This window comes from Ovis aries, chromosome 23 (assembly GCF_016772045.2).
Source record: "Ovis aries strain OAR_USU_Benz2616 breed Rambouillet chromosome 23, ARS-UI_Ramb_v3.0, whole genome shotgun sequence".
NCBI lineage: Eukaryota > Metazoa > Chordata > Mammalia > Artiodactyla > Bovidae > Ovis > Ovis aries.
Window position 1 is genome coordinate 58,707,002 of NC_056076.1, and position 19,090 is coordinate 58,726,091.

The 19,090-nt window shown below is 49.4% G+C and overlaps 1 protein-coding gene across 4 annotated transcripts in view; it reads right to left on the reverse strand.

Moving 5' to 3' along the window:
• Nucleotides 1–2,332: 2,332 nt before the first annotated feature.
• The window catches only part of CCBE1 (collagen and calcium binding EGF domains 1), a 237,695-nt gene continuing 220,937 nt past the window's right edge, over nt 2,333–19,090 (reverse strand). For 3 of the 4 annotated variants that reach the window (XM_042239137.2, XM_042239138.2, XM_060405581.1), the window contains 6 exons: nt 17,410–17,530; nt 13,917–14,003; nt 12,787–12,926; nt 12,671–12,706; nt 11,932–11,967; nt 2,333–11,121 (listed from right to left, as the gene is read on the reverse strand). In XM_042239137.2, coding sequence (XP_042095071.1) covers nt 10,888–11,121; nt 11,932–11,967; nt 12,671–12,706; nt 12,787–12,926; nt 13,917–14,003; nt 17,410–17,530 — 654 coding nt within the window. In that variant the 3' untranslated portion in view covers nt 2,333–10,887. The remainder of the gene's footprint in view (nt 11,122–11,931; nt 11,968–12,670; nt 12,707–12,786; nt 12,927–13,916; nt 14,004–17,409; nt 17,531–19,090) is intronic. The other variant, XM_015103800.4, reaches the window with a different exon arrangement.

Here is a 19,090-nt window from a genome sequence, read left to right on the forward strand (position 1 = left end):
CATGGACAGAGGAGCCTGGTAGGCTGCAGTCCATGGAGTCGCTAAGAGTCAGACATGACTGAGCGACTTCACTTTCACTTTTCACTTTCATGCATTGGAGAAGGAAATGGCAACCCACTCCAGTGTTCTTGCCTGGAGAATCCCAGGGACGGGGAAGCCTGGTGGGCTGCCGTCTATGGGGTCTCACAGAGCCGGACACGACTGAAGCGATGCAGCAGCAGCAGCAACCACCCACGTATATGTATCCTATTGGTTATGTTTCTCTGCAGAACCTTGAAACATATCTCTGTTTGTCTTCCTAGACCAAAAGGCAGACTCTGTGACACCTGGGTCTTTGTACTATCCCTGTTCTATCTTTGGCCCTCAGTAAACTTGTTTTGCATGAAGGGAGCCAGTTAAGAATTTCACATTGGAAAAAAAAAAAAAGCTGTTGAAGGAAATAAGCAGGGTGAGAGGGGTCATTGGGTAGGGAGAACAGTTTCTTCCTGTACTGGGTTGAATACGGTCCCCCTCAGAATTCTCATCCACCTAGAACCTCTCAATGTGACCTTATGTGGAAATAGGGTCTTTGCAGATATAACTGAGATGAGGTCATCATGGATTAGGGCAGGTCCTTATCCAATAAGCAGTGTCTTTAAAAGAAGGGAAGATAGACACACAGAACACGCAGGAAGAAGAACGCTGCGTGAAGGCCTGGGACACACAGACACGGAGGAAGAACAACACGTGACGTCAGAGACACGCAGGGCCCAGGACTGCCGCAACCCCCAGAAACTGGCGAGACGCATTCGACGGCCCCTCCCGCAGGGCCTCTAGAAGGTGCCCGCCTCGCTGACCCCCACTGGACTTCCAGCTCCCGGAACTGTAAGAAAAAAGATTTCTGTTGTTTAATCCCCTGGTCATGGGACTTTGTTTCAGCAGCCCCAGGAAACAAACATGCATCTCTATCAGTTCCCCTGAACCTTGCGGCTCACCAGCGACTGCCCCCCTCCTCCCCTGCACTGGCCGAGCCGCCTGGTGTGTGTGGAGTCCCCAGCAACTGAGCACAGGTTCCCACGTGGCCCAGCTGGTAACTTCGCTATCCAGATGTGGGCAGGTGGTGAGAATCCGCACCCGAGCTGGGGAGTGGTCCAAAAGCGCAGGCAGCCTTTTCACAGCCGTAGTGGCCTGGCTAGGAGGAAATGAAGCTCAGACTCTGCCAGGAACCAAGACGGGGGCACCTGCGGTTACCAGCCAACTGTACGCATGGAATATTCACTGGCAATCATCTAGCTATTGGTTCACTAAGCTGATTTTTCCGTTAGGAAGGCTGGAAACATCCTATAGGGAAGGGGTCTTGGAGATTCCCATTGGCTGCTGTTCCATTCAGAGGGTTCATGAAGCTTTTCTCTGCGAGGGCTGGCGGTCTCGTGTGGCCCTGGCGTGGCTATGTGAGACGTTCTGTGTGCACGGGGACGGAGAGGAGGGCCTCGTGGGCACGAGCTCTTACCCAACGCTTTTCATTCATAGCACTTACCACAGCTTGTAACTGCATAGTTCTGTAATTGATTCACTTTGCCTGGAAGGATCTGTGTCTGTTTTGCCAAAAGTCTCTAGGAGGATGGGGATTATGGCCCTCTGCTCCTCCATGTCTGGTCACACAGTACAGTGTGGCAGACAACAAGCATTTGATAAATATTTGCTAAAGAAAAGTGAGATGTATAAACACAAACTAATTTGGGGGGTGTTTAAGGCACCTTGATAAAGAGTGCTACATATTGCTTAGAAATAGCCTTTCCTTTTATTATGTAACTCCACCTCCCATGTGGCCCAACTGATGAGAATCCCTTTCTTATCTTCACACAAGGGAATTTCAGCTACCATACATGGGGCTTTTTCCCCAAACTCTATTTTCACTTCTTTTTTGGGTAGTCAGCATTTTTTCCCCTCCAAGGGAAACTTTACATGGAATTCTAACCCCAAATCAATTGAAGGCTGACTTGGTCCGGTGCAGTGGGAGTTGCGGAGGCCTGGGTTGGGGCAGGGGGATGCCCTCACAAGTTTCCCCTAAAGCATCTCCAATGGTCTTCAGAGAGTTCCAGGTTGAAAAGCCCACCATGGGGGTCCCAGGGGATTATCCCAACTGGGGAGGTGAGCCTCTGAGACTCAGATTCAGTGGAAGCTGGGTCCTAAGACCTTGGCTCAGGCTCAACTGCTGGGACCACAGCCAGCCCCCCAGGGGTAGCCTACCCAGAATGCAGGTTCTGGCTCCTAACAGAAACGTCTTTCTCCATCACCTTGTATACAGACTTCTTTAGGAATGGGTTTCAGGACAAAACACAGCACAACCACATAAGAAAAATAACTTTGTTATTAGGCGTATATCATCTTATCAAAAGCACTTCATAGAATCACATCCATAACTGAACACTAGCTCAATTGTTATAGGGACCTGTTATAAATCATGAACACAGCTACTGAAGTATATGGCTAGGCACTGGAAATAAAAATGGAGCCATGAAACACACGGAATTCCCCAGGGTGCTTGCTTTGAGGCTCTCACATAAAGAATGTGAGGTCCCTGGGGGAATGTGTAAAAGGGTCTTTCTTTCCTAGGGTATCTCTAAGGTGGTATTTGTTGCAGGAGCACGTGAAGTCCAAGGTTTTATGCTTTAACAATTACAGTCATTTTTTCTTTCTCAAATGGAAAATTATTTTTTGATTTCTTGTGAAACATGCATGCTAACCGTGCCAGGAAAATTTTCATCTGTTTCCCTGAACTCATTATTAAAAACTTCAGATGGCTCTATTCTACTAGTTGTTTGGCCTGGATTCCTGTGGGTAAATTTCCTTTTCAGGGAAGGTTATCTGAAAGATGTTAAGGTTACATACTGAGGCTGCTCTGTGACAGGCTGGAGTGGGGGGAGGGGGGAAGTGAGGAGGGGTCTTCTGTCAACCCAGGGAGATGCCAGGCACCTGGTCACCAAGGACACCATCCCCCGCGTGCCTGGGGGCACAAACCCCGGACAGGGAGCAGGGCCACGGTCGGGGGCCCGCCGCCTGGCACCTGGTGGAGAACACGCCCCCTGCCCACACCAAGCGCCAGCATGCACTTGTTCTTTCCCCGCTTGGCTGTGAAACACACTTGTCTGAGTGTATGCTAGAAATGACTTCAGTGGGCCAGTTCATTCCGTGGCAGGTGTTAGAAAATACAGGAGAGACAAGCCTTCCTTTGGCACCACGCCCAGGCCTTGGCATCGTGAAGCTTGTGATGCCTCCCTTTGCAACTGGACAGGGAGGAGGATTTTCTTAAACTAAAATGCATCCCCTCGTATTCTGGATAGGAGAAGTTTACATCCATTGCTTTCTGAAACAGAGCCAGTCTACAAAGTCCTGTTCTGAGTTCTAGTTATCAGAGTGCAAAAGGCTGAAATCAACATTTCTGGGAAAGACCTTTCCCTCCATGAAACACGAAGCAGATCACTCAGACCAGCACATTTTATGCCGCCTTTCCCCCCGAAATCCTATTCTATTAGGTTCTAAGCAGAAGTCCTGTTTAGACAGTGAAGCTTTGGTTTTCCATCCATAGCTGAAAGATATATTAGGAATAACAATGCATTATTTTATCTTATCTTTGAAAAATATAATTTGGGTATACAGAGTATATATTTTATCCTATGGTAGCAGTCCAAGTTTTGGAAATATGAGGATAAATAATCATTTTACAAGTTGTCCAATCCAGCAGATTGAGATGATAACATACAGGTTATTGTATATTTTGCTAGAAAATACTATCCAGAACCGTCTCATAAATCCCAGGTACTACCACCTTCCATTCATTCTGTTATTCCATTCATTCAGTTAATATATTATCCTAGCTTCTGGCCAAACACACAGTTTAGTTCCATTTTATGAGTACTCAATAATATAGAAGAAAACCCCCCGATATTTCTACATACAACTCACTGTTTAAAAGGTAATAAAACTCCTCATTAAAAAAACCAAAGATGAAGCTCATTGCTCATAGAGTCTATGCATGATTTTTTTTTTTTTTTTTTGGCATTCATCCATCCACACACTTTAAATACGGCATTCCACAAGCAGGCAAACATTAAATACATTCCAGATGGGAATCAACATCTGCTGAGTTCATCTCTGGGAACCCACGGTGGGGAGGGCTCCTGCTGTGAAGGTTAGGTTCCGGAGAGACTGAAGCGGGCAGGAGGGATCCTAGGAAAGGAGCTCTGAGGAGGCGTCTGTGATCAGCTGTAGCGTTGGGGTGGACAGCAGCTAGGAACTTGGTGCAGGAAAGAAACAGTGGAGTCAAGGGTTGGTGAAAAACTCGGCCACTGGCTGGCTGACGGAGCCCTGCTTCTAACAGGATGGGGACGAGGGAAGAAAGGTTGGTGTCACTTCAGGTTTGCACACGTGGCCCTTCCTGCCATTCTGAAGGAAGACAGAAGTGACCATAGGGCAGCCACCGTGATCGTCTTTAAACAAGCTCTCCCGGGAGAGTGAAATGATGGTGGCATCAAAGGAGATGGAGAGAGAGGATTAAACACGAACCACCGGGAAATTCAGGGGACGCTGCAGGGTAAGAGATGGGAAAACGAGTAGAGAGATGTAACGGTGGTCTCGTGTGATGCTCGACACACGGGCAGAGGGCTCCTGAATGGGCCCGTGAAACACCGTCCTGGGTGTCGAATGACAAAGCAGACAGGAAGAGCCGGTAAGCTGCCGTCAAGACCATGAGCTCCCCCAACAACATTCCAAAGGAGCAGGTGCTCCTGGGGATCCAGAGAGGCCTTTTTCTGGAATGCGGGTCCTAAAGGGACCCAGAGGTGTAAGAACAAACACGACTCCAGGGGAGTTTTGGGAATATAGTTTCCAACTGCGTCCTGTGTTTGCTGGGGAAGCGAAATCAGGAAGACCTACAAGAACTGGAACTTGGACTAAATTATGGAAAATTAAGGAAAAATGGGAAGGGTGGGAAGGACATTTTTGGCAAACGAGGAAGACTATTGTTTTTCCACTCCCCATTCAAGAGATCTTTCAATTATGTATCATTTTCCATGTGCTGGCAAGCTTGGCTGGCCCCAGACAAGGGCTTCTAACGCCTGTGCTTCCTTGCCCAGTCGTGTCTGACTCTTTGTGACCCCATGGACTGTAGCCCGCCAGCCCCCTCTGTCCATGGGGATTCTCCAGGCAAGAATACTGCAGCGGGTTGCCATGCCCTCCTCCAGGGGATCTTCCCAACCCAGGGGTCAAACCTGGGTCTCCTACATGCAGGCAGATTCTTTACCATCTGAGCCACCAGGGAAGCCCAGGAAAACTGGAGTGGGGAGCCTATCCCTTCTCCAGGGGCACTTCCTGACCCAGGAATTGAACTGGGGTCTCCTGCACCGCAGGCGGATCTTTTACCAGCTGAGCCACCAGGGAAGCCCTTAATTCACCTGCTTCTGTGATGCAGAGGTGCCCCTGCCCGAGGTTCTCGTTTACCCCTCACCATCTCCCCACTCCCCTGCCAACAACTGAAGCCAAGCAACCTCCTTCCAGCCCTGAGCTCCGCTGTCCATTGAGTCAACTTGGATCATAGCCTAAAGGCATCTGGTAGGCATCTGGTCACAGCCAGGAAACTCTGCACCTCTCCCCAAGGGTCAGGTACCTTTATTTAACAAATGATCTTGTGGTTTACTAAGCAAGCCCACTCATTCAATCAAAATTGGGTTGGCCAGAAATTTCTCCAACATTTGGGAACTTTTTGGCCAGCCAAACAGCTTTTAAATGTCCTGGCAAACCAGAAGCTCACTGTTCTTACGCAAGCCAGGGCACTGCACTCACTCACTTTTTGTCTTGAAAACAGCGTTTATTCCTGCAGCGAGAGTAATTTTCTTCTTTGAATAGGATACTTATAGATAAGTGTGGCATGAACCCTTAACAATCACGTGTGTGCGTGATAAACTGCTTCAGTTGTGTCTGACTCCGTGTGACCCCAAGGACAGTAGCCCACCAGGCTCCTCTGTCCATGGGATTTTCCAGGCGAGAATATTGGAGTGGGTTGCCTTGCCCATCTCCAGGGGATCTTCCCAATCCAGGGATCAAACCTGTGCCTCTTACATCTCCTGCACTGGCAGGCGGGTTCTTTACTACCAGCGCCAGCTGGGAAGCCCTTAACAGTCACATCTGAGCGTTCCTATGTGGCCACTTTCTGGGCAGTCTATATGGGACTGTGGTTTTTCTCCATCTATTCTCATCCCCACTCTTCTGTCTCTAATCAAAATTACTAAAGTATTAGTTGCTCAGTTATGTGCAACTCTTTGCAACCCCATGGACTGTAGCCTGCCAAGTTCCTCTGTCCATGGGATTCTCCAGGCAAGAACACTGGAGTGGGTTGCCATTCTCTTCTCCAGGGGATCTTCCTGACCCAGGGACAGAACGTGGATAAACAAGTTTGGGTTGGAGGATAGAATATTTTAAATCTGTCAGATTGACAAGGAAAAAGAATTACCCACTGAGGCAAATATAGATTGCCGTCTCCCTCTTTTCACTGAAAATGGGTAATTTTGATATGGAGGTGTAGCAGTCTATTTTGGGACATGTATCTATATATTTTTTAAATAAGTAAACTAATTCTGGAGCGACTGTGAGGAGATACCCCATGTCCAAGGGCAAAAGAGAAGCCCCAGCAAGATGGTAGGAGGGTTGGATTCGCATTTAGAATCAAACCCCATTCCCGCCAGAGACGCTCAGAGCACTCAAACAAGGGCACCAGGACCCAGGGACCCCACAGAGGCTGAGCCAGAGCTGTGTGTGTGCCTCCTGAGGAGGCCCGGGTTGGCAGTGGACTCCCGCAGGGCAGGGGCTCTGGGTGCCCAGACCTGGGCATGGCAGGGGCCCTCTTGGAGGAGGCAGCCATTAACCCACCATAGAGCCGCCAGAACTTACACAGGACTGGGAAACAGGCTCTTGGAGGGCACGGGCAGAACCCTGTGTGCCACCAGGACCCAGGAGAAAGGAGCAGTGACCCCATAGGAGACGGACCCAGACTCGCCCAGGAGTGTCCAGGAGTCTCGGGCGGAGGCGGCCTGCTGCAGGGTCAGAGCCGCGGAGTGTAGCAGTGCATCATGGGACCTTTTGAAGGAGGTCGCCATTATCTTCATTACCTCCGCCTTAGTTTGGCCCCAGGGCAATTAACAGGGAGGGAACACAGCCCCGCCCATCAACAGAAAACAGGACTAAGGATTTACTGAGTCTGTCCCCCCCACCCCCCATCAGAGCAAGAGCCAGTTTCCCTCTCAGTCAGTCTCTCCCATCAAGAAGCTTCCATAAGCCTCTTACCCTTCTCCATCAGAGGGCAGACAGACTGAAAACCACAATCACAGAAAACTAGCCGACCTGATCACAGGCACCGCAGCCTTGTCTAACTCAATCTATGAGCCATGCCATACAGGGCCACCCGACAGTCATGGTGGAGAGGTCTGACCAAACGTGGTCCACTGGAGAAGGGAACGGCAAACCACTTCAGTCTTCTTGCCTTGAGAACCCGATGAACAGGATGAAAAGGCGAAAAGATGGGACTCTGAAATAGGAACTCCCCAGGTCGGTAGGTGCCCAATATGCTACTGGAGATCAGTGGAGAAATAACTCTAGAAAGAATGAAGGGATGGAACCAAAGCAAAAACAACACCCAGTTGTGGATATGACTGGTGATGGAAGTAAAGTCCGATGCTGTAAAGAGCAATTTTGCATAGGAACCTTGAATGTTAGGACCATGAATCAAGGCAAATTGGAAGTGGTCAAACAGGAGTTGGCAAGATATTTTTAGGAATCAGTGAACTAAAATGGACTGGAATGGGTGAATTTAACTCAGATGACCATTATATCTACTACTGTGGGCAAGAATCCCTTAGAAGAAATGGAGTAGCCCTTATAGTCAACAAAAGAGTCTGAAATGCAGTACCTGAATGCAATCTCAAAAATGACAGCATGATTTCATTTCCAAGGAAAACCATTCAATATCACAGTAATCCAAATCTATGCCCCAACCAGTAATGCTGAAGAAGCTAAAGCTGAACGGTTCTATAAAGACCTACCAGACCTTCTAGAACTAACACCCAAAAAAGATGTCCTTTTCATTATAGGAGACTGGAATACAGAAGTAGGAAGTCAAGAAATACCTGGAGTAACAGGTAAATTTGGCTTTGGAGTACAGAATGAAGCAGGGCAAAGGCTAACAGAGTTTTGCCAAGAGATCTCACTGGTCATAGCAAACACCCTCTCCCAACAACACGAGAGAGAAGACTCTACACATGGACATCACCAGCTGGTCAACACCGAAATCAGATTGATTATATTCTTTGCAGCCAAAGATGGAGAAGCTCGATACAGTCAACAAAAATAAGACTGGGAGCTGACTGTGGCTCAGATCATGAACTCCTTATTACCAAATTCAGACTCAAATTGAAGAAAGTAGGGAAAACCGCTAGACCATTCAGGTATGACCTAAATAAAATCCCTTATGATTACACAGTGGAAGTGAGAAATAGATTCAAGGGATTAGATCTGATAGATAGAGTGCCTGATGAACTATGCACAGAGGTTCGTGACATTGTACAGGAGGCAGGGATCAAGACCATCCCAAAAAAAAAGAAATGCAAAAAGGCAAAATGGCTCCCTGAGAAGGCCTTACAAATAGCTATGAAAAGAAGAGAAAGGCAAAGGAGAAAAGGAAAGATATACCCATTTGAATGCAGAGTTCCAAAGCATAGCAAGGAGAGATAAGAAAGCCTTCCTCAGTGATCAGTGCAAAGAAATAGAGGAAAACAACAGAATGGGAAAGACGAGAGATCTCTTCAAGAAAATTAGAGATACCAAGGAAACTTTTCATGCAAAGATGGGCTCAATAAAGGACAGAAATGGTATGGACCTAACAGAAGAAGATATTATGAAGAGCTGGCAAAAATACACAGCACTATACAAAAAAGATCTTCACAACCCAGATAACCATGAAGATGAGATCACTAACCTAGAGCCAGACATCCTAGAATGTGAAGTCAAGTGGGCCTTAGGAAACATCACCACAAACAAAGCTAGTGGAGGTGATGGAATTCCAGTTGAGCTATTTCAAATCCTGAAAGATGATGCTGTGAAAGTGCTGCACTCAATATGTCAGCAAATTTGGAAAACTCAGCAGTGGCCACAGGACTGGAAAAGGTCAGTTTTCATTCCAATCCCAAAGAAAGGCAATGCCAAAGAATGCTCAAACTACTGCACAATTGCACTCATCTCACATGCTAGTAAAGTAATGCTCAAAATTCTCCAGGCCAGGCTTCAGCAGTACATGAACCATGAACTTCCAAATATTCAAGCTGGACTTAGAAAAGGCAGAGGAACCAGAGGTCAAATTGCCAACATCTGCTGGATCATGGAAAAAGCAAGAGAGTTCCAGAAAAACATCTACTTCTGCTTTATTGACTATGCAAAGCCTTTGACTGTGTGGATCACAACAAACTGTGGAAAATTCTTAATGAGATGGGAATACCAGACTACTTTACCTGCCTCCTGAGAAATCTGTATGTGGGTCAAGAAGCAACAGTTAGAACTGGACATAGAACAACAGAATGGTTCCAATTTGGGAAAGGAGTACATACGTCAAGGCTGTATATTGTCACCCTGCTTATTTAACTTATATGCAGAGTACATCAAGAGAAATGCTGGACTGGATGAATAACAAGCTGGAATCAAGATTGTCGGGAGAGATATCTATAACCTCAGATATGCAGATGACACCACCCTTATGGCAGAAAGTGAAGAGGAACTAAAGAGCCTCTTGATGAAAGTGAAAGAGGAGAGTGAAAAAGTTGGCTTAAAGCTCAACATTCAGAAAACGAAGATCATGGCATCTGGTCCCATCACTTCATGGCAAATAGATGGGGAAACAGTGACAGACTTTATTTTTTTGGACTCCAAAATCTCTGTAGATGGTGACTTCAGCCATGTAAATAAAAGATGCTTGCTCCTTGGAAAAAAAGTTATCACCAACCTAGACAGCATATTAAAAAGTAGAGACATTACTTTGCCAACAAAGGTCCATCTAGTCAAGGTTATGTTTTTTCCAGTGGTCATGTATGGATGTGAGCGTTGGACCATAAATAAAGCTGAGCGCTGAAGAATTGATGCTTTTGAACTGTGGTGCTGGAGAAGACTCTTGAGAGTCCCTTGGACTGCAAGGAGATCCAACCAGTCCATCCTAAAGGAAATCAGTTCTGAATATTCATTAGAAGGACTGATGCTGAAGCTGAAACGCCAATACTTTGGCCACCTGATGGGAAGAAATGACTCATTTGAAAAGACCGGGATTGAAAAGATTGAGGGCAGGAAGAGAAGGGGATGACACAGGATGAGATGGCTGGATGGCATCACCGACTCAATGGACATGAGTTTGAGTAAGCTCTGGGAGTTGATGATGGACAGGGAGGCCTGGCGTGCTGCAGTCCATGGGGTCACAAAGAGTTGGACACAGCTGAGTGACTGAACTGAACTGAAACTCACATTTTCTTAGAACTCTTTCCCCCTTTTTGACAGTCTGCCAATTTTTAAGATAATGTGAGTACCTAATTCAGAAATTAGAAGTCCCTGGAAAATAAGGAATTCAAAGAAAAGCTGCCCTGTGGATTCTCCGGGGGAAGCACTGAAATCAGCCATTTCATTCCTGGTGTCTTTAGGATGTCTAGCAGGAGACGCTGTAAACAGTGTCTGGAAGAGGAGACGTAGGAAGAAGAAAGGGAAGAGGAAAGAAAATAAAAACGTATCTTTCTTTAGGTCTCCAGTGATGTTTTGTTTTTGTTCTTTGGAGGATTTTACTGCAGGGGAAAACGCTCTTCCTTTGGCATGAAGATGTCGGATGCACTAAGGATAGAAGTCTCTGGGGGCTCCCGAGGCTCTTGTCTCAGTTCTTCCTGGGGAGTCATCTCCGGAGCCCATGTCCAGGGTCTCCGGATAGCTGGGAAATCCCTGCGGTGACGGGTACTCCTCTGCTGAAGAGTGAGTCCGGCGCCCGAACACCTGTTCCTGCAGTTCGGTGATGTCGTTACGGATTTCCGCCAGCACGATCAGCAGGAAATCGAAAGAACCGGGGGGTCCCTGCACAGGAGAGAAGAGTCAGACCAGACGGCCAGAGGCCCGCCCCTTGGCTGACCCAGGGCTCCCGGAGGCCCCGCCGTCCGCTGGCGACCACCTCGCCAACTCTGCGTCTAACGGGGAAACGTCAGGCCCATAAACAACAGCTGGCGGATGCCGCCCTGTGCCCCTTCACCTCCCGGATGCACTGTGGTGGCTCACGGACCTCTCCTGGCTCTCAGGCTCCGTCAAATCTGGTAGAATGACGGAATCTGAGAATGCCCCTCCTAGGTTACCTTCCAAGGAACCCTGGGAGGCAGAGAGCAGTGGTTAAGAGGCTGGGCTGCTCTTGGATTTGAACCTCAGCTCTGCCACTTCCGATGTTGTAAGACACACCTGGAAATGGACTTAGGACACGCTAGGGTTTGGAATCTTAAGAGAATCCTTATTCCAAATAAAGATTGTTGTCATTGCTGTTTAGTCGCTAAGTCATGCCCAAGTCTTTGGCAACCCCATGGACTGTAGCCCGCTAGGTTCCGCTGTCCATGGAACTCTCCAGGCAAGAACACAGGAGCCATTCCCTTTTTCCAGGGGGTCTTCAAACCAAGGGATCGAACCCATGTCTCCTGCTTTGGCAGGTGGATTCTTTACTGCTGAGCCACCAGGGAAGCCCAAATAAAGATTAGCCATAACAAAAACAAACAGAACCAGGAAGTGGATTTTTAAAACCCAACCAGGTGCAAAAGGCTCTTGTGACTCTTTCTGTAACCACGGAGCTCTCTGTGGCCGGGCTGAGCGCTGCCCTGGGGAAGCAAGACAGGTGGGGCTACTTACTGGAGACCCTCTGGGGCCCGGTGCGCCTCTTTCCCCCTGAAAACAGAAGGGTCAGGGTAAGCGTCTGGGCCACATGGGTGCCACCACCCCCGCCTCCATTCCACCACTACCATCTCCCCGCACAGCCAGCCAGTATCTCCTATGGGAAGCAAACGTCAGCTTCATGCTGCACCCTTGGGGCCGCTGCTCTGAACCAAAAGGCTTGAGTCAAGTGCCTCGCGTTTCCATTTCCCCCAAGGCTGTGTGTTTTCCAACCAGATCCGAAAGGAGGGAAGCTGGCGTTTCCAGGCAGCGTGTGGAATAGCTTAGAAGCTTCTAAAGTAACTCATACTGACTTTTTTATGAGGCCAGTGGGGCACGCAGGCCCCCAGAGCGAAACCACCCACTTGCACGGACTGGAACTTCTCCTGTTCTTGACTTAAACACAGCAAAGAAATTAGGAACACACGTAAAACAGCCCCACAGAGAAGCCTGGCTAAATAGAAAAACACGCTACCATGACAACCGGGAGGCTTAACGTTTATAGGGGTCGTTTTTTCTTCCAAGTGGTTTTTGCGGCTGTTTTTCTTATTACGGTTGTTCCATATCTTAAGAAAATGGCTTTTTAGATTTTCCTCCCAGCTTTAGGGAAAAAAGTGCACCTGTGTCTCAACTTGGCCACATGCAAAGCGGCTCAGTGAACCGTGCTTGAGCTCCAGGTGATGCCTGCAAGGAGGTAAGGGCCCCTTGGAAGGCTTACCTTAGAGCCATCTCGTCCTGGGGCGCCTGGTGGACCCTACAAGGCAAAGGGACCTCGTTTAGCAGAAGGAACACGCCTTCCCCAACCACGGATGGGAGCGCTGATGAAATACTGACCACAGGGCCCCTCCGGCCTTGCTTAATGTGGGACAGGTCAGGAGATGGTCCCACGGGTCCCATCGAGCCCCGCGGGCCGGGCTGCCCGGGGGGGCCTGGGATCCCTGGGAAGCCGGGGCTCCCCTTCGGTCCTGGTGAGCCTGCAATCAAAGAGCATCTCATTAGTCTACAGCCTGGGAGGAGGACGAGGACTCTGGCTGGCTGACAGTCCAGGCGCCCCTTGCAGCTGTTTCTCTTTGCACTCTGACCTTTGCTTTCTGACCTCTCCACTGAGATGTCCCATAGGCATTTTGATCATGACCAAAAACTGCCATCCATCCCCATTCTTTTTCTAAAACATTTCTTGTGTTGAAATACTGTTGACTGACAATGTGTTAGTCTCAGGCGTTCAGCCAGCTGATTCAGACTTCACACTCCTTTCATGGACCTCCCATCCCCACCCATTCAAGCCAGAAACTTGGGAGTCTTCCTATAAATTCCTCCGTTTCCATAAGCTCCTCATCCAATCAGTGCCATTTCACCTCTTCAGCATCTTTCACCTCCTTTAAGCTCTTTAATTTCACCAGTCTCGAGACCGTCTGCTCTCAGCACCCCCGTCACTGCGGGGCAGTGGTCAGTGCAGCTGGGGAGTGGCTGGGGTACAGGTTTCAGCAGCAGGGGGGGCCTGCCTCTGAATCGTGGACAAGCTTCTTGACCTCTGTGAGCCTTCGTCCCTCATCTGTAAAGGAGGGCTGATAAGAATCTGCCTCACAGAGCTGTGTGGCTGTTGTTTAATCGCTAAGTCGTGTCTGAATCTTCTATGATCCCCTGGACTGCAGCCAGCAAGGCTCCTCTATCCGTGGGCTTTCCCAGGCGAGAATACTCGAGTGGGTTGCCATTTCCTTGTCCAGGGGATCTTCCCACCCCAGGGGTTGAACCTGCGTCTCTGGCATTGCAGGCAGATTCTTTACCGTCTGAGCCACCAGGGAAGCCTGTAAAACAACTATATACCCACTGCTCGCGCCCCCGCCCCAAACCAAAGTAACAGAATCCTCCCATCGAAGGGATCCGAAACCTGGCGGCCACGGAACACTAGTGGCAGAGCCAGTGCCAACACACCCGAGCCCGGCTCGGTCGCTCACGAAACTGACCCGATTCTTCTCGCGAGCAGCCTGTGCGCCCGTCTCCGGGAGCAGCTACCATGCGCCCGGGCTCCGCTGTTCCTCTGCAAACAGTATCTGACATTCAAGTCAAAATTTTAAGGCACATTATAAAAAACTCAAACCAACACCCAGACGAAACTACTCCCCTCAAAATTCAAGAAATTCAGCAATCAACAGAAACAGACTCAGAGGCAACCCAGATGTTAGGGGGATCATACAGGGACCTAAAGGTAGCAGCGCGTGTTGAAGGTGCTAGAGGGAGACCGTTTGCCCGAACAGATGGGAGGGTTTCAGCTCTAGTGTTGCTTTCGTCATCTGTGCTTCTGGTTTCATAAGCAAGAGATCATTGCCGATGTCGTGGAAGCTCTCACCTATGTTTCTCCTAGGAGTTTTATAGTCTCAGGTCTTACTTACATTTAGGTTTTTAATCCATTTTGTATATGGTAGAAAGCAAGGGTTCAACTTCATTCCTTAGCATAGGGAAGGATGCGGTGTTTTAACCCTTTTTAGACCGTCAGCTTTATGTGGGCATGGTTGTATTTTAATTGTCAGCAGGCTCTCAGAGAAGCCCCGGTACAGAAAAGGCTGCTCAGTAGATGTTTCACGTCAAATGACTGTAACGAAGAGGCTGGGCTGATTGCTGTGCTTGTCCCTATTTCTCAGCCATGTATTCCTTAATACTATACAGATTCCTCCCTCTCTTTCAAACGCACGCAGGAGTTCCTTTTTGATGATACACGGCTCCTACAATTGGCAGAATACAGTGATAGAATGGAATGACTTTCAGGCACTGGAAAACGAAACAAAAAAAGCCCCAAAGACTTCAGACTTACCATATTTGGGGAAGTCTTTTCTAGCTCACAAAATAATTAAGCCAACATTAAAGGCTTAATTATTCCATCCAAGTATGTCTCACCCTCCCCTCCTTCTCTAAATGCTGGTTCCAGGTACATCCTTGAAACAGTTTACCTAGGAAGGGGACCAGCTCCCTCTCATAACAAAAACACAAGGACCTCTAAAAACACAAGGACAGGCCGGAGATCATATCTTGCCTTCATTTAGGCAGTCAATGAGCTTTAGAGATCGAGTGTCAAGTGCCTTTAAACTGCGGGGCTTTGATGAGCAAATGCCAGCACCTTCATCTGACAGTGAGGGGCAGAGAGCTGCCACCTCTCCACACCAGAGCTCCTGGCTCGCTGCCCCAGGCTGTGACTCACCAGCCTTCAGGATTGGAATGGGAATTAAGGGGAAGAGAATCCAGTTCTCCCTCTCGCTGCCCTAACACATCTCAGTGGAGAGCAACACAGCACGATGCTAGAAGCCAGGAGGGGGCAGGAAACAGGACTGGAGGAGAAAGCAAGGGTGTTGCCAGAGCTCGCCCTCGGTGACTCTGCCCCAGTGAGGCCCCGGGCGGCTCACATTATGCTGGAGACCAGATGGCAAGACTGGCAGGGAAAGCCCGCAGGCCATCCATCAAGAGAGAGGCCAGTGGCTCCCCTGTTCCTCGAATGTCCTTGTTGGAGTGATACGCAGACTGGCCTGGGGATGAATTTTCTCCAGGGAAGTAGAGCAAGAACATTTTCTTAGAGGAGGATGGAGAATACTGTGCTAAGAATCAATGTATAGGAAGAGACCCAAGCTTACTCAGAGGCAGGAGAGGCTGCCTGTGTATGGCTTCTGCTGGAGGGAAGAAGTCAGGGGAATGAATGAGGGAAGAAACCAGAGTCCTGGACCAGCTTTTGGTCTTTCTACAGACTGAGACCCAGGAATCTGGGTTTTGAAGGAAACCGGGAGATGAAGATATTAGTGGAGAAGAAAACACATAGTTTAGAAAGCGTTTTGAGCCTTTGTTATGCTGACCTTCCATCCTAAAACCTGCCCATGTGCTTCCAGCTTGGACTGGTCCTACCTTTCATGTCTGTCCATGTCCAGCTTGAGCCCCAAGTCCCCTGATCATCACAGCCTACACTGATCTCTCCCTTCTTTAAGCTTCCACAGCAGACAGGCACTGTTTCATTCCACTTGCTTTCACTCCGTGTGCTTTGCTGTCCCCACTAAAACGTCAGGAGGCCACTCACAACACCCAGCTCACTGCTAGATGATGAGCAGTGGGGATGAGATGTCCACGTCTCAGAACATTTGCTAACCCTACTAATATTTCCTTCACTAGTATGGAAAAAAAAAAACACTGATCTACCTACGGAGAGACTCCTAATAAAAGGGAAAACGTCCCGTCACTGGTTTAAGTTCTCATTGCGTATTTCCCGATGCAAAGACAGGATGTTTGGGGTTTTCTTCAGCGTACGGGGGAGAATCTCCAAAACGGTACGCTGAAGAAGCCAGATAAAAGAATAGATCCCTTTTCATGAAGTTCTGGAACAGACAAAACTGCAGCGATCGAAAGCAGGTTGGTGGTTACCTGGAGCTGAGGATGCAGACTGCCAAGGGCACAAGGGCACTTCCTGGGGGTGATGGGAAGTTTCTATATCTGGATATAGACCAGATATAAGGTGGTGCTTAGTCAGGGCTTCCACACTGGCTCAGCAGTAAAGAATCGGCCTGAGACAAGGACGACACAGGAGATGCGGGGTCGATCCCTGGGTCGGGCAGATCCTCTGGAGGAGGGCATGGCAACGCACTCCAGTGTTCTTGCCTGGAGAACCCATGGACAGAGGAGTCTGGACAGCTACAGTTCATAGGATTGCAGAGGCGGACACGACTGTAGTGACTGGGCACGCATAGAGAGCAGGCATATGTGAAAACTTGTCCAACTGTAACTCGTGTACATTTTATTGTACACAATTGTATCTCAGTGATGGTGACTTAATAAAGTGAAACATAGAGACAGATAAAAAATAAATATCAATGTAAGCGTGTTGACAAATAACAGGAGGAGGAGGAGAGAGGATTGGGAAACAGTGGCACGAGGCTGGCCATGAATCGTGAGAGCAGCTGGTGAGCCCAGAGGTGTTCAGCACACCATCCGACGTTCACATGTGCTAGTGTTAAGAAGTTTTCATTTTGTTTCCCTGTAACCTAACAATGACCTTTAAGACTGCAGTCCAGTCCAGGACGATGACTTTTCCCCTGACGACTGTCGGTCATGAGGGTTTCTCAGGTTTGTCCATTTCTTGGCACACTGGCGTGGGGGGTTCCTTGGACCCTGGCTTCTGCTCCCACCCATGGAAGCTAAAGAACTCCGTCCCATCCCCACTACACGTGAGCTCCGGGAAGGCTCTGGCTGGTGAACCTACCGCCTTTCATGCTCCTCTTCACACTCACTTCCCTGGGGGCTCAGCTGGTAAAGAATCCGCCTGCGATGCGGGAGACCTGGCTTCGATCCCTGGGTTGGAAAGATCCCCCAGAGAAGGGAAAGGCTCCCCACTTCCGTATTCTTGCCTGGAGAATCCCATGGACTATCCATGGACTTGCAAAGAGTCAGATACAGCTGAGTGACGCTCATGTTCACATTCATACTCACCAGGGGGGCCCTGGCCCCCAGGCAGGCCAGGAGGACCTGGAAGGTAGGCGTTTGAGGCCAGCACCTTGTGGCCAGTGATGTACTTGCCCAGGTCGGCAGCGCTGTTGGGGAGCAGGGCAACCTGCAAAGAGAAGAGGGACCTGGGTCAGGAGATGGCGCCGGCCCCACTGCAGGCGGCGCGCGGCAGAGGCTTCGCAGCCCGTCCTGGCTCCTTTCCCCTTATCCGAACCCGTCAGGGCCAGAAGGGCTGGAGAGATCCTCCTCCTAAACCCAGAGGCCTTCCAGTCAACACAACTTGCCTGAGATGGCTCAGCTGCCTAGTGGGCGACCCTGGACCGGCTGCAGCCTGCCTGAATATCATGACTCATGAATGCCGTAATTAACACAGTTGATCTGCTTCAGGCTTTCAGTTAAGCTCTTTATGCATCAAATATTTGAGAAACTACTACATGCCAGGCACCGTGCTTGGTTCTAAGGTGATCACAGTGACCAAGACGTGGTCTCGGCTCTGAAAGATCTCAGCCTTGGGAGCCAGAAAACATGGCTCACAGGTCACCTGTGTGCTCAGGTGGCTGGGAAACTGGCTGTGATGGCTTAAAGTATGTCCACAAATGTCAGGGCACTCCTCCTTTTCAAAGTCACTCAGTCGTGTCCGACTCTTTGCGACCCCATGGACCGCAGCACACCAGGCCTCCCTGTCCATCTCCAACTGCCAGAGTTTACTCAAACTCACGTCCACTGAGTCAGTGATGTCATCCAACCATCTTATCCTCTGTTGTCCCCTTCTCCCGCCTTCAGTCTTTCCCAGCATCAGGGTCTTTTCCAGTGAGTCAGTTCCTCACATCAGGTGGCCAAAGTATTGGAGCTTCAGCTTCAGCATCAGTCCTTCCAGTGAATATTCAGGACTGATCTCCTTTAGGATGGACTGGTGGGCTCTCCTGCTCCCTCCCTCTCTCTCAGATTTCAGGGGCTCATTCTATGAGAAGCCAGAGGAACCTCAGACCTGAATGAGTTTTGCATTCCTCAAGGAAAGGAATCAGTGAGACCTTTGGTAAGAACTAAATGCCTTGAACGCCCGTTTCCTCACAGAAAGTGTCCACCTTTAGCACTGGGAGGGTGTGTATCAGGTGCCCAGGAGAGGAGCTGGAACGTATAAGTGGGAGTGAAAGTGTCAGTCGCTCAGTCGTGTCTGATTCTCTGTGCGACCCTACGGACGGCAGCCCACGGGCTCCTCTGTGCGACCCTATGGACGGCAGCCTACAGGCTCCTCTGTGCGACCCCACGGACGGCAGCCCACGGGCTCCTCTGTGCGACCCCACGGACGGCAGCCCACGGGCTCCTCTGTGCGACCCCACGGACGGCAGCCCACGGGCTCCTCTGTGCAACCCCACGGACTGCAGCTCACAGGCGTCTCCAGGCAAGAATACTGGAGAGGACTGCCATTCCCTCCTCCAGGGGATCTTCTGCACCCGGGGACTGAACCCGGGTCTCTTGCACTGCAGGCAGATTCTTTACCGTCTGAGCCCCCAGGGAAGCCACACTGAATGGCAGCTCTTGTCTCTTCCTTCCAGAAAAATGATTCAGGGGTGTAGACTCCGCAGGAGACTGTGTTTCTGAGGGTCAGAACCCCTGAGTGAAGGGGATTTATAAGCAAAAGTACTCTAGTCAGAGGACAGAGGGG